Source organism: Cetorhinus maximus, unplaced genomic scaffold (assembly GCF_964194155.1).
Source record: "Cetorhinus maximus unplaced genomic scaffold, sCetMax3.hap1.1 HAP1_SCAFFOLD_184, whole genome shotgun sequence".
NCBI classification, from domain to species: domain Eukaryota; kingdom Metazoa; phylum Chordata; class Chondrichthyes; order Lamniformes; family Cetorhinidae; genus Cetorhinus; species Cetorhinus maximus.
In genome coordinates, this window is record NW_027596165.1 from 584,811 (window position 1) to 598,593 (window position 13,783).

General features: G+C 41.1%; 1 protein-coding gene across 2 annotated transcripts; it reads right to left on the bottom strand.

Moving 5' to 3' along the window:
• Window positions 1-1,821: 1,821 nt before the first annotated feature.
• Window positions 1,822-13,528, bottom strand: trmo (tRNA methyltransferase O). Of its 2 annotated transcripts, none has more exons than XM_078534987.1 (6): window positions 13,347-13,528; window positions 10,174-10,319; window positions 9,039-9,213; window positions 5,857-6,014; window positions 3,255-4,025; window positions 1,822-2,280 (listed from the first exon to the last, which is right to left on the bottom strand). In XM_078534987.1, exons 1-6 carry the CDS (start codon window positions 13,466-13,468, stop codon window positions 2,063-2,065), a joined length of 1,590 nt encoding a protein of 529 aa, XP_078391113.1. In that variant the 5' UTR covers window positions 13,469-13,528; the 3' UTR covers window positions 1,822-2,062. The 2 variants fall into 2 exon arrangements, with proteins under 2 accessions (XP_078391113.1, XP_078391114.1); XM_078534988.1 differs by lacking the exon at window positions 13,347-13,528 and adding an exon at window positions 13,151-13,168.
• Between the last annotated feature and the right edge of the window lie 255 nt (window positions 13,529-13,783).

The following is a 13,783-nucleotide window of genomic DNA, read 5'->3' on the forward strand; positions in this document are numbered from 1 at the left end:
TGCGATGTCACAGTCCCTGGACCCAAAGTCGTGTGTGCAGGACCAGTCCCATTGCCTCCCTGTCCTGGAGTAGACATTATTGCTGTCGAAGCTTTACCCTGAGACCAAGAAGCTTCTGAATATCTGGTGGGCCTTAAACAACAGGCTTTTAAAGAAAGATATTAAGTGGCCATGGTCAGGTCTGTACATCTCGAAGTCCTGCTTCTGCAAAGCCATATTAGCCTTTCTGTGGGTGTGGCATTTCCTGATGTAGCAGCATGCCAAAGAGCAGCACCAGGAGTGTCAAACTGGATGTCATGCTCAAGTCTTTGAAGCGGGACTTAACCATACAACCTTTTGATTCTAGAGGCAGGAGTGCTCCCCAGTGAACTGCAGCTGACAGGAGAGGTTAACTTTGTGCAGAAGCAGCTTTGGCCTTGCAGCAGCCTTGTACAGCTTCACTCTTGACTCCCGAATGGTTTTCGGATCAAGCTTCAATCCCAGGGCTGACCACATAAAACCGTAACTTCAATGTACTATTGAGAGCGGTGCCATCTTTCAGATGAGATATTAAACCAATGCCCTGCCTCCCTGTTTAGATATCATAAAATGGCACTGTTTGAAGATCAGTGAAGCCCTATCTGGCCAGCCTCCTACCATCACCAATAAAACATGAACAGATTCATTGATCTCATTGCTCTTTGTGGGAAGCATGCTGTGCAGATAGGCTGCCACATTTGATTTAATAATAAGCAAATACACTTCAGAAGCAATTTGTGCTCAAAAAAAGACTTGTGGCTCACACCTGCCTAACCAACCATATTATGGCATGGACATATTCCAGTCAATTGGCTTGGTAACAAGCTCAATTGACCATTATTTATTTATATAATAATGGCAGGCAGGCTGCTGATTTTGGTACCCACCCACCTACCATTTTATTGGAGGGAAGAGGGGGTAAACAGCTTAGGGGTGGGGGAGGGGGTGTGGACTTAAAATCCAGCCCTAGATACTGAGCAAAAGTTAGACAGCCAATTCTTCCCTTTCCAGAAAACCATTACTCTGATTTGAGAACTCAGCAGCAATCATTCCCATCACTAACATAGTTCTTTGTAGCTGCATTAGCCTTTGCTCTACCGCGCACTGCCGCTGCTAATGGCTCTTCCTAACACATGCCTGCACAATTGATGAAAAGCTGGGCGATTCTTTGACGCATGCAGAAGGCCACACCTTCCACATCCTGCTATGTTTGGGTGTGCTAGTGAGTGCATCAAAAATTGGGGTTGTACTTAGGACCTGTAAGCTTTGTTGACTTACAAGGATCACTTCGTACCAACGTCCATCCTTGAGTAGCTCTTCGATGCTATACGTTTTGGGCTTGTCTAGCAGATCATTATTAAAAATTCTTTTACAGGACGTGGGCATCGCTGGATAGGCCAGCATTTTTATTACCCATCCCTAATTGGTCAGAAAGAAACTCATGACAAAATCCAAGGGATTGGGGACAAGAATTTGTCATAGAAATCCTAGAAAATGGGTAAATAGCAATGCCGGGGTGGGGGAGCCCCAACAGAAACTTTACTCATAGGACTTTTAAACTAAAATGCAGTAAGCATAATTCATAGTACATATGAAGAGACAAACAATTTTGTTGTAATGGGCATGGAATTAAATTTACTGATGAAGATTTACAGAGCTAGAAATGTCCGAGATCAAAAACGAATAAAGATTAAAATCACTATGGTACATATGGGTACTCAAGGTTAATTACAATCTTCAGATGAAGAATGGTTAGAGGACAGGCAATAATTGGACAAGACAAAATGAACAGACATAATTCAGTTTTCATTTTCAAGTCACAGACTTTATTTTTCCATTATAGACATGCATGTCTGCATTTAGAGTAGGAACTGCCTATTTAAATTTGTCATATCACTGCAACACCACTACTAGTGAAGAAGGTAATTACAGCGTGATAAGTTTGCATAGGTAGTTTCCATTATAAATGAAGGCACAGGGTCACAAAAAGCAAATTATCGATCTTCTAAACCTTATCAGGAATTTCTATTCTGACAGTTCCAATCTAAGCCTTCTCTTTCACTGGTTTTATCCTCAAGATTTCAGCAAAGTCATCCCCAAACCAGGAGGTGATGTGGGCAGTGTCCAAAGTGAAGTAAAACAGCACGTCCTGGCACTGTTTTCTACGATATATGGACCTTGGATCCGCTGATAGCACAGCCACAATGGCAGACTTGGCTTCCTCAACTGACTGGAAATATTTCAGTGAGATTTTACCTGGATCTGTAAACAGGCAGAGTTGATTAAACTTTAGCTCTTAAATCTGTCAAAAAAGAAAATTAAATTCTAAAGTTATAATAACAGCTACTATAAAATGTAGGTTGAACGTTCAATAAATGCAACCAAGCCGCTAGATCAAGGTCGCCAAGACCATTTAAAAATAATCAGAATTCTGATTTTGTTAAAGCTTCACAAAATTTGCAAAATAACTTGAAAGCAATTAGTGTTAAAGGACACAGTTAATAAAGCATACAGCATCATTGGCTTTATAAATAGACAAGTCATGGAGTACAACAGCAAGGAAGTTATGCCAAATCTTTATAAAACTCTGGTTAGGCCTCAGTGTAGTGTTCTGTTCAATCCTGGGCACCACACTTTAAGAAGAATGTCAAGAACTTGGACAGGAGGCAGAGTAGATTTACTAGAATGGTTCCAGGAATGAGGAAATTCAGTTATGCGTAGAAACAGGAGAAGCTGGGATTGTTCTCTTTAGAACAGAGAAGGTTAAGGGGAGATTTAACAGAGGTGTTCAAAATCAGGAATGGTTTGATAGAGTAAATAAGGAGAAACTGTTTATAGTGGTAGGAGGATTGGTAATCAAAGGACACAGGTATATGCTAATTGGCAAAAGAACCAGAGGCAGCATTAGGAAGCTATATTTTTTTTAAAATGCAGCAATTTGGCTTGTTATGATCTGCCTGAAAGGGAACAGACTCAATGGTAACTCTCAAAAAGGAATTGGATAAACACTTGAAGGGAAAACAATTACAGGGCTATGGTGAAAGAGCAGGGGGGGGGAAATGGGACGAATTGGATAAGTCTACCAAAGAGTCAACATAGACACAAAGGGCCGAATAACCTCCTTCTGTACTGCTACTACGATACTTTAGTTTTACAATTCAGTAGGTGCTCCATTTGAATGCAAAGATCTGCTGCTGGTTTTATTATTAATACAAGCACTGTAATACCATTCATACCTGTGCCACTTGGAGCCTGAAACTGTTTCAGATCCAATTCTGCATGAGGAGTGAATCGAACCTGTAAGGAAGTTACAAGTGATTGTTTTACCCAAGTTGCAATAGTACTGTTAGATGACAGGTTTCCAGGTACACTAATAGCATCAAGGTTCTTTGGCCATTTATTCTGACAGAGGGTGGCAGCACCTGACTGCTCAGACTCCAAGCAAACAACTTTGTCTTCATCAGTTACTTGGTTTATAATATCACTGTAAAACAGCTGACGTTTGATTTTCTCCACAGCTAAGAGTATGCTTTCATCAGAAACACCCTCTTTTCCAGCAGGTTCGTGAACCTTCTCGATTTTTAGGTCATGAGCGCAAAACTCCTCTTTGTCTGCGGTTTCGTCCATAATGTCGGGTAAAATTGTACCTCCTACTTGTATGGGGGACTGGTCTTCTCCCTCGAGAACATCAGCATCCGTCTTTCTGAATGGGTGTGTGGCATCTCTGGGAGCATATTGCACCCGCTCAGTAAAACAATGCCCTGCTGTCTCTGGAGCCACCTTGACATGGGCTGGTTCCTTATCCCCACTCTCCATAGTTACTGCCCGACTGACAGGGATAGTTATACCTTCATACTGCTCATCTGGCACAAGAATCTCTTGATGTGATGGACTGTCATTTCTTGGTGGGTCAGCTTTAGGTGTGTCATAATCGGGAATGTATGGCTTAATGTCCAGTACTGGCGTTCCTTGTATCATGTCAATTCCCGAGAAATAAAGAGTGTCACCTTAAAAAAATTAGGAAAATAAATTACAGACAAAAACATTCAACGCTGTGTATTATCAACTATCCTAAAATTCAAAGATTGAATCTATTGGTTACCTATTGCTGACAAATACAATTATAACATAAATATTTAAAGATTAGAAACAAGCTTCAAGGGTGAACTCGGTTATGCAAAATCATGGCAAATTGCCTGACCCCAAGCTGAGCTTTAAACACATTCCATTCCTACATTCCATCTTTCACCAAGAACACCCGTTTTTAACTACATGACATAACCTTGGCCACTCCAATGCCGAAACCTGCCAGACTTGATTATTGCAATGCCCTTCCTTTCTGGTGTCCCATCCTCCACCAACTTCAACTATTCAAAAATGCAGCTCTCTCCACTCCCCCATTGATTCTTGCCTTTGCTGATCCACATTCCAGTCTCCCCCAATGTATTAAAATCAAAATGAATATTCAAACAACCAATACAATCTCGCAACCTAATCCAGTCTTGTACCTGAAACAAAAACAGAAAAAGCTGGAAAAGCTCAGCAGGTCTAAAAGCATCTGTGGAGAGAAAGGCAGAGTTAACGTTTTGAGTCCGTATGACTCTTCTTGCTTGGTCCCTGTTCTGTGGTCTTATGAGGAAGCCCTTGCTTCTTCATACTGCTTGGAGGAGCCTTGGCTTCAAGCTCTGGAACTCCCTCTCTAAATTCTTCCAGTTCTCTCATCTCCTTTAAAAGCATTTTAAGGTTATAGAATGGTGTGTCACAGGACACCATTTGCCACATCGAGCCCATGCCATCTCCCTGCAAGAGAGCAAGCTAGTCCCACCCATCACCGTAGTCCTGCAAATTGTTTCCTTATCCAATTCTTATGCCTAACCTAATTCCCTTTCAAAAGCCACAACTGAATCTGCCTCCACCATTCACGACCAAAACGTTTTTCCTCATGTCGCCTTTGGTTCTTTTGCCAATCTCTTTAAATTGAGTCTTCTTGCTCCCAACTCTTCCGCCAATAGGAACAGTTTTGCTTTATCTACTCTGTCTAGACACCTCATGATTTTGATCACCTTTATCAAATCTCCTCTCAACCTTCTCTTGTCTATCTTAAAATCCAGCTTTCCAACCAAACATTTGTTTACTCCCATTAACTGTGCCTACTATGGTTTACGGTGCGGTTTCCTGCCTACTTCCATTTTTGAAGCACTGTGGGACATACCTTATGTTAACAATGCAATGCTACTATTGTATAATTTAACCCTGGAGATCAGACGATTCTCATAAAATCGCTTGTGTCTTAACACCATTGGGACTTTTAAACCACATCATATCTTTACAACCAACTCCCCACTGTTTTCTATGCAGCCCAAGTACCAGGTAGTTTTTGCAAGAGAACCACAAATATATCAGTTATTGGAGATACAGCATCCTTTTCTCAATGAAAAGATAAAACAAAGACTGTACATGCACCATTATGGTCATTGACCATGTAGACACAAGAATTACAGAATTACTTCTCAGGTTCCTTTATTGTTTTAGGGGTAAGTTTTCAATTCACAGTTCCAGTGCAGAGCTTAACCTATTGAAAGACAGATTAGGCTTTCAGTCCTCGTGATTTTCTGCCCATCCCTTTTCAAGAGTGAACACTGTAAATGGATTTACTAGATACATGCTCCTATTGGGCAGAGTTCCACCCCAGAAACTATGAAGTTGCAATGCCATCTCTTTTGTTTTAATTAATACCAACTTCATACGGGAGAATTCCTGGATTCCTACAAGGACCTCTACTTTTTCTGGATCAAAGTTGCCATGTTAGCCCTACAGGACATTTCTGAAGCAGCATACCTTCAATCCTATCCAGCTTTGCCAGTGTTAAACCTATTGCATTGGGTCGATGAGGGCTTCTTGTAGAAAATACTCCAGTTTTTAATCCATTTAGTCGAGGTGGCTTGACTTTAGCTTTATAGCTCTGATGTCCATTCTTGTGAAAAACAAAGATAATCCTGCATAAATCAAATGTTATATTTTTAATATTTAGAAATTTGATAGCTTTAATAAAATTGACGTACAAGCACAAGGCTAAAGAATAAGATTGCCTTGGTTTGCAGAGTAGAGAAGTTTTAAGAAAAATAAGGAACTAGATTATACTGCCCTTGGAGAACTACGAAACACAATGAGTTATGCATGATGGTTGCAGCAAGCTATGGGAAAAGTACGAACTCTGCATTCTAGTTTGCTTCAAAGTTGGGCATCTCAGAGTAGTTATTACAACCAGAAATTGTAACCATTAACACTGAACTTGAAAAAAAGAATCAAATCACAAGCTTACAGACAGATCGCCTGGAAGTTCTGTAGCCAACATCCATGGCTCTGGTTTCAGAAAAGTTTTGCAGTTGTGGAGGAAATGTTTTGAACTTCTCCACAAGAAGCTGAAGCCACATTAAAATAATACACTTTAGATTTTAGCTCAGCACATCAATCTTGTGCCACAAAAGAGACACGTTTCTGACCCTATAACGCAGGTCTTGCCCAATACTTTGAACATACAAGATAAAAATGTATGTTCCCTATAACTGATATCACTTTAGATAAAAGTTTATTCCAGTAGAGATACAAGGGACGGTTTTACTTTGCTGCCAGTGGGAAATTGTACAAGTTGGGAGTGAGAATCAGAAATAGCACCACAGTACAATGGTTTGCTGACTCATTGCTAGGTTTCATGCCAAAACAACCTCACAAAATTAACTTGATTTTCTATTGTCCAAGGATAAATTCAGTACTCCTAGCAGGGAGTCCGACTAAAAGGGAATGCTTATCAGAGATAATGCTATAACAACACTGAGGTCTTCTTTAAGCATGGTCCTCCACTGGGAGTGCAGGAGCACTAAATTTATACTAGTTTTAGTTTATTCTAATTTTTTTTTCATGCTTTCTAATCATTGCAGCAATTTTATCAATCTTTTTTAAAAAAACTAAAATCAAAGATTATTACTGCTCATTGCTGATTAGCCTAGCTGCATGTAAGTCTTGACAGCAGGCAACACTCCTAGCAAAGCTAGGGTAAAAACAAAGCCAACTTATGCACAGAGAAGAAAATAAAGAGTGATTAGTTTATTTCTTCCAACATTGCTCATTTAGCCCTAGGGGGTACTGATACACAAATCAGGAAAAGTAGCAAGGCAGGTTAATAAGGCCATTAAAATAGCAAACTAAGCACTGGGGTTCATTTCTAGAGGAATACAATTAAAAGCAGAGAAGTTATGCTAAGCTTGCGTAGAACTGTAGTTAAAATCACACCTGTACTGCTGTGTAGAGCTTTCTGGTCTCCATATTACAAAAAAATATATAGAGACATTACAGAAGGTGCAAAAATGATTCACAAGCATGATACCAGAACTTGAGAGGATATACTTATGAGGGAAAACTGAACAAGCTGGTGCACTTTTCTCTTAAAAAAAAGAAGGCTGAGGGGGTGATCCGATGAGAGAGAAAGAGAGAGTGTGCAAGAGTGAGAGAGACAGAGAGAAAGAGTGAGTGACAGTGACAGAGAGAGAGAGAGAGTGTGTGTGTGTGTGTGTGTGAGCAACGAGAAAATTGGCATAGGACAATTAAGATTAAAGAGTTGAACGCATGGCTCAAAGACTGGTGTGGGAGAAATGGGTTTTGATTCATGCGGCACTGTCACCAGTATCGGGGAAAGGGGGAGCCATACCTTTGAAATGGTTTTTATTTTTTATTATTTGTTCATGGGATGTGGCTAAGCCAGCATTTATTGCCCATCCCTAATCGCCTTTGTCCAGAGGGTATTTAAGAGTCAACCACATTGCTGTGGGTCTGGAGTCACATGTGGGCCACACCAGGTAAGGACGACAGATTTCCTTCCCTAAAGGACATTAGTGAACTAGATGGGTTTTTACAACAATCGGCGATGTTTTCATGGTCGTCAGCAGACTTTTAATTCCATATTTTTATTGAATTCAAATTCACCAGCTGCCGTGGTGGGATTTGAACCCTGGTCCCCAGAGCATTACCCTGGTCTCTAGAATACTAATCAGCAACAATACCACTATTTCACTGCCTTTACCTGAACCGTTCTGGGACCAGTGTTCTGGTGAATCGTATAACTAGGGCGGTACAGAGAGAGGGCTTTAAACTAAATTTTGGGGTGGGGGTGAGGGATCAAGTAAGGGAAGATGTGGTAAATTAAAGGGAAAGGACAAAACAAGACAGCAAGGTAGCAATAAGAGCAATGATAATCAGAGCATGGCAGGAAGGGACAGAGTGTACAAACTGAGCAGTGTGCCTGCAGATAAGGCTAGAGTTTGCAAAAAATAATAAAAAGACAGAATTAAAGGCTCTGTATCTGAACACATGTAGCATTTGTAACAAAATGGACGAATTGTCAGCTCAAATAGAAATAAGTATGCATGATCTGATAGCTATTACAGAGACATGGCTACAAGACAGCAAAGGCTGGAACCTGAGTATTCAAGGATATGTGACATTTCAGAAGGACAGGAAGCTGGGAAAAGGTGGAGAGGTAACTCTTAATTAAGGATGGCATTAGTACAATAGAGAGAGAGGATTTCAGTTCTCAAGTTCAAGATGTGGAATCAGTTTGGGTAGAATTGGGTAGGTTCTTGACTAACAAGGGGCTCAAAGGTATAGGAGGTAGTCAGGAAAGTGGAACTGAGGCCACAATCAGGTCAACCGTATCTTATAAAATGGCGAAGAAGGCTCGAGGGGCTGAATGGCCTACTCCTGCTCCTAATTCATCTGAGTGTTCAAATCCCACCATAAGTTCTCAAGATGAATTCAGTAAATCTGGTGCTTTATGGTTTAGAAATGACGACAGATGTTTTTGAACAGAAATTGTAAATTTAATTTTAATTCAAGTTAGAACTACTTTAGAATTGAATTATAGAAAGAAATAAATTATGCAGCACTGAACCTCAAACTATATTAGTCACAAAAGTTAAATAATAGGGGTCAGAAACATTTACCTTCCAGAATTGAAATCAACCTACCAGACATGTGAAAACTGATCCAAGCCTATGAGCGAATGTTCCGCGTTGTTAAAAATGACCTTGCTAATTTTAAGTCGTGCACGGGATAAGCTACAAATAGTTGGTTGCCGGGGTGTGCCATTTTTGGCAGTGAAGCAGGATTCGATGTATCCGATGGGTACGGTTTGAATGTTTCCTTTTAAAACATACACATGTAATTCTTAAATTTCATTTCATTCAATACAAATAAGAAATCACAGTCAAACTATATTACGTACAATCAGCAGGCCAAGGGCAGGATGTGAAAGATGTTAAATACAGAAATAGGCTTGAAATATTAAGTTATATTATTAAGCAGACTTGTATATAATAAACCATATACTGTTACAATCAGTAAACACAGGAAATTTGACTGTATTATCAGATACCTATAATTTATCACTGTCAGTACGCTTTTAACAAGTATAATTACTGTTGATGAATTGCTAAGGCACACTGTACATGCAATTGGCAAGTGAAGTTTCTCTAAATGGAACATTTCCATTTTTCTGCTTCACTGCTTCTAGGACAGCTCTGGTCCAATAATATGCTCAGTAAAACTGTCCCTACACAGCACTAACAAAGTGCTTTCACCACAGTCTCAAAAGAATACTTCATATTTTTGGTGTGTTCTGCTTTCTATACCAACTATTCTTGTGGTCTTTCTAAAATAAATTTTAAATTAACTATCACTCAGTGTCGAATTTGTCCTTTGGACACACACTCAGGAGAACCTAGATTAACGTCCTCTCCCAATTTTTATTTCCTAACTCTACCCTCTCAGATCTATACATGGAATAGAGGCAGATCAGGCAAACTGGCTTCAGATCTTGGTTCTGAGATCAAGAGGCTCCATGCCAATTCATAACACCACAGTTTCCCTACTCAGCCCAGCAATTTGTGCTGATACCCAACATGGAACTCACAGCTCTAAACATCATAATATGGAGTCATTACTTTAGCAATCAAAATGACTCGATCTACATGAATGACAATTTCTATTTAGTCAGTTTCTGGACCACAGGGTTCAAAAAGCACAAGGAAATATCTTGTAAAAGCAGTTCATCGCAGGCCCAAGGTAGAACCTGCAATAAATTGAACAACTAGAATTTCATACCTTTCCCCAAAGATTGGGATACTTGATCATCTCGATTTCTGATAGGTTTGTAATCCTGGGAGGGCTCCTTTTTCAAACCATTCAGAAGGGTGTGCAGGTCCTCAATAGATTTCTTATGTACATGGACAGCTTTGTTGACTTGCTGCCTAATATTGTACATTCAAAGTTACAGATCAGCAATGCTTTACTCATCCTCCCTCTTTTAAAAAAAAAGACAGAGATACAAACATTTCAGAGTTCCTGTGGCCCACTACTTTGAATCAATTGGGAAGTACCCATCCTCCCAGAGAAAGACTATCTGGGTACTCTCTAGAGCCAAGCAGAGCAATAGTAAAATGGTATTCTTGTGACAATGTATTTTTCAATGCACTTTGGAGGACTATGCTAAATAATACTTGCCCCATCAATAAATGTACCTACATAGCTTTAAAAATTTCTCAGGATGTGCCTATGTACTAACCCTTCTACATATTCAAATGCTCATCTTGGTTATCTGACATACTGCTAGAATACTACCAAATGTTTTATAAAATCTTGTATTTGTATTGCACCTTTAACATGGAAAAAAAATGGAGTCATCAGACAAAAGCAGAAACTGAGCCTATAAAAAAATATTAAAAAGGGTAATCAAAATCTTGATTAAAGAGGTGGGTTCAAAAGATAGGAGAGAGAGGTTGAAAGGTTTCAGGGAGGTAATGCCAGAGCATAGGGCCTAAGCAGCTGAAGGCATGCCACCAATGGTTAAGACAGTGGATGACAGACCAGACCCTAGAGATGGAGGAACACAGCTCTTGGAGGATTGGAAGACTGGAGTTTGTTACAGAGACAGGTAGAGGAAAGGCAACAAGGGGATTTAAACACAATGGTGAAAGTTTTCAATTGATAGGTCCCTGAGGGGCTAAAAGCTAATGTAATTCACAGAGGTTAGAACAAATAAATTTGCACAGAACCACCAGAGCACCACCTGCAAGTACTTTTAAAAGGGAATGAAGTAAGCACTTGCATTTCTAAAGCACCTTTGAAAACTTCAGGCCATCACACGGCATCTTACAGACACTGAATTACTTTTGTTATGTAGGAAACATGGCAGATAATTTGCAAACAGCAAGTTCCACAAACGGTATCTTCGTGCAGGAGCAGTTTGGATCCTAAGCAAAGATTTGGTTTGAGGCCCTTACATTTCACTAGACAAAATAGTAAATACACTGTAATCTCTCTAGTCAAGAATGCTTGGGACTAAGTCATTTCTGGATTTCAGAATTTTCTGGATTATAAAATGACATTAGAATGCTTAACCATAAGTGTGTGCACCAGAAGTCACTGTGGCTATAAATATTTACCTGAAGCATAGAACAGTGATCAAACATTATAAAGCACTTATAAAAATGTTTCTTATTCAAATACTGTATCTTCCATTTTCCACTCCCAAAAGTACTGTACCAAAATGATGCCATGAGTTGCTTGGGTCTGATCAAAAACTTCCAGATAATTTGTGTTTCTGGGCAATAGATTTCTGGAGAGGTTACAGTGTATTACCCATTCATTTTAAGATGATGATGTTTTCAAAAGAAAGCATAGGGGGCTGAGCGTGACTTAAAGAAGAAAATCTTGCATTTACATAACACCTTTCACTAACTTAGCACTATGCAGCAATGTAAGTAGATTTGATGTGTGATCACTTTTAAATGTTGGAAACACAGCAGCAATTTGTACAGAGTTCCCAAAAACATCAATGTGATAAAGACCAGATAATCTATTGGTTGAGGGATAAATATTGGCCAGGACGCCAGGCAGAACTCCCCTGTTCTTCCTCAAAATAGCTTCATGACAGCCTTTAAATCCAACCAAGGCAGCAAATGGGGCCTCACCTTAGTGACATCTGAAAGATGTTAGTTGACTATTGAAAGTATGGGGAGCAGAGTGGGGTTAGAACCGTTAGATTAACTAACATGGAAACAAACACCAGCACAGATTTAAAAACAGAAAATGCTGTAAAAATTCAGCAGGTCTGGCAGCATCCGTGAAGAGAGAAACAGAATTAACGTTTTGAGTCCATATGACTCTTCTTCAGAGCTCAGCACAGATTTGACAGGCTGATTAGTCTGTGCTGTACCAATACGCAAATCTAAGAAAAATTACGTGGATTTCTCAGTCAGGTGATTAATAGACCCTATCTTGTAAACTGTGCACTCATGTACATATTCAAACCTACAATTTTCATTCCACAGTGGTTCAGTGGATAGCACTCTCTTGCCTCTATGTCAGAGGTAGAGTTCTAGTCCTAGTCTATAGAGATTCAAACACAATGTCAGAGGAGCAATACTGAGGAAGATAACATCTTTCAGATGAGATGTAAGGCAGTCTGCCTTCTCGTGTACATGTCAAAGATCCCATGGCCACTATTTTGAAGAGACAGCAGGAGACTCCCAGGTGGAAAGCGAAATCACTTTAGGGATGTCCTCAAAGCATCCCTGAAGAGGTCAAACATCCCCACTGACTCATGAGAATCAGGGTCTCATGGCTTGTGACTGACCAAAACGGAGGTTAATTCAGGAAGGCATCGAGACTCTTCATCGTGAATGTGCAGAGGTTAAGTTGAGGTGTCAGAGGGATCACACAAACCTCCAATAACCCGTCTACCCCACGGTTCGAGCAGCACCTGCCCCACATGGGGCAGAGTCTGCACATCCTGAATTGGACTTATCAGCCATCTCAGAGACCACTGGGCCTGAGTGGAAGCAAGTCATCCTCCATCCTGAGGGACTGCCTAAGGAGGATTTTGAAGAAGAGCAGGAGTGCTTCTCTCCCGGGTGTGTGTGTCTGTGTCCTGGGACCAATTTTCATCCCTCCATCATGGTGCCCACTATAACAGGTGAGCTGACCATCATGACTGCCTTGCTGATTGTGGGATCTTGCTGTGCGCAAATCGGCTTCTGTGTTTTCCCTGCAGTGAGTACACTTCAGAAAGAGGTGCGACATTGTCTGCGATGCGCTTCGGTGGCGGCACGGAGTTGTGAAAGGCGCTATAGAGAGGCAAGTCTTTCCGCTCGGCTGGGAATGAGCAGCAGCCCTTGTGGTTGGCGCTCAGATTGAGGGCGGGTGATGATGGCCTGTGCGACGGCCGCTGCCTCGAGGCTCCGCTCCGCTCCCCTGCCTTGCCTCGCCCCCGGTACCTCAGCTTGCGGAGCTCGGCCCTAAGCGCTCGGGCCTGTCCCTGCAGCAGCTCCGCGCCCGTCGGCCCCGCGCCCGGGTGGACACCCAATCCCGGTCCGAGGCGCCGCTCCGGCCCGTCCATCGTCCAATCAGCGAAGAGGCCCCCGCGGGCGAGGTCCCGCTCACAACATGTGACCGACTCTCACCCACGTGACTCCGACTCATGCCGCGCCTGCGCCCCGGGGGGGGAAGCTGCCGGTCACCATGGCAACAGCTGTCCACCTCCTCCATCCCTTCAATGATGACAGGTTTCAAATCAAATATTGTTTATATTATTTATAGTATATGTGCCCCCTTCTTAAAGGGGTAGTACTCATAAACTGTAACAAAAAAACATTAAAATGAGACCTAGCAATCAAATTAACTTGGCAATTCCAGAGTGATGATGCCTCCATGT

Excerpts from the sequence above, each read along its gene's own strand:
- trmo (XM_078534987.1), bottom strand. The coding sequence starts at position 13,468 with ATGGACGGGCCGGAGCGGCGCCTCGGACCGGGATTGGGTGTCCACCCG. Across the intron at positions 10,320-13,346 it reads GCCGAGCTCCGCAAGCTGAG|GCAGCAAGTCAACAAAGCTG; the intron begins GTACCGGGGGCG and ends GTACAATATTAG. Across the intron at positions 2,281-3,254 it reads TCAGGCTCCAAGTGGCACAG|ATCCAGGTAAAATCTCACTG; the intron begins GTATGAATGGTA and ends GCCTGTTTACAG.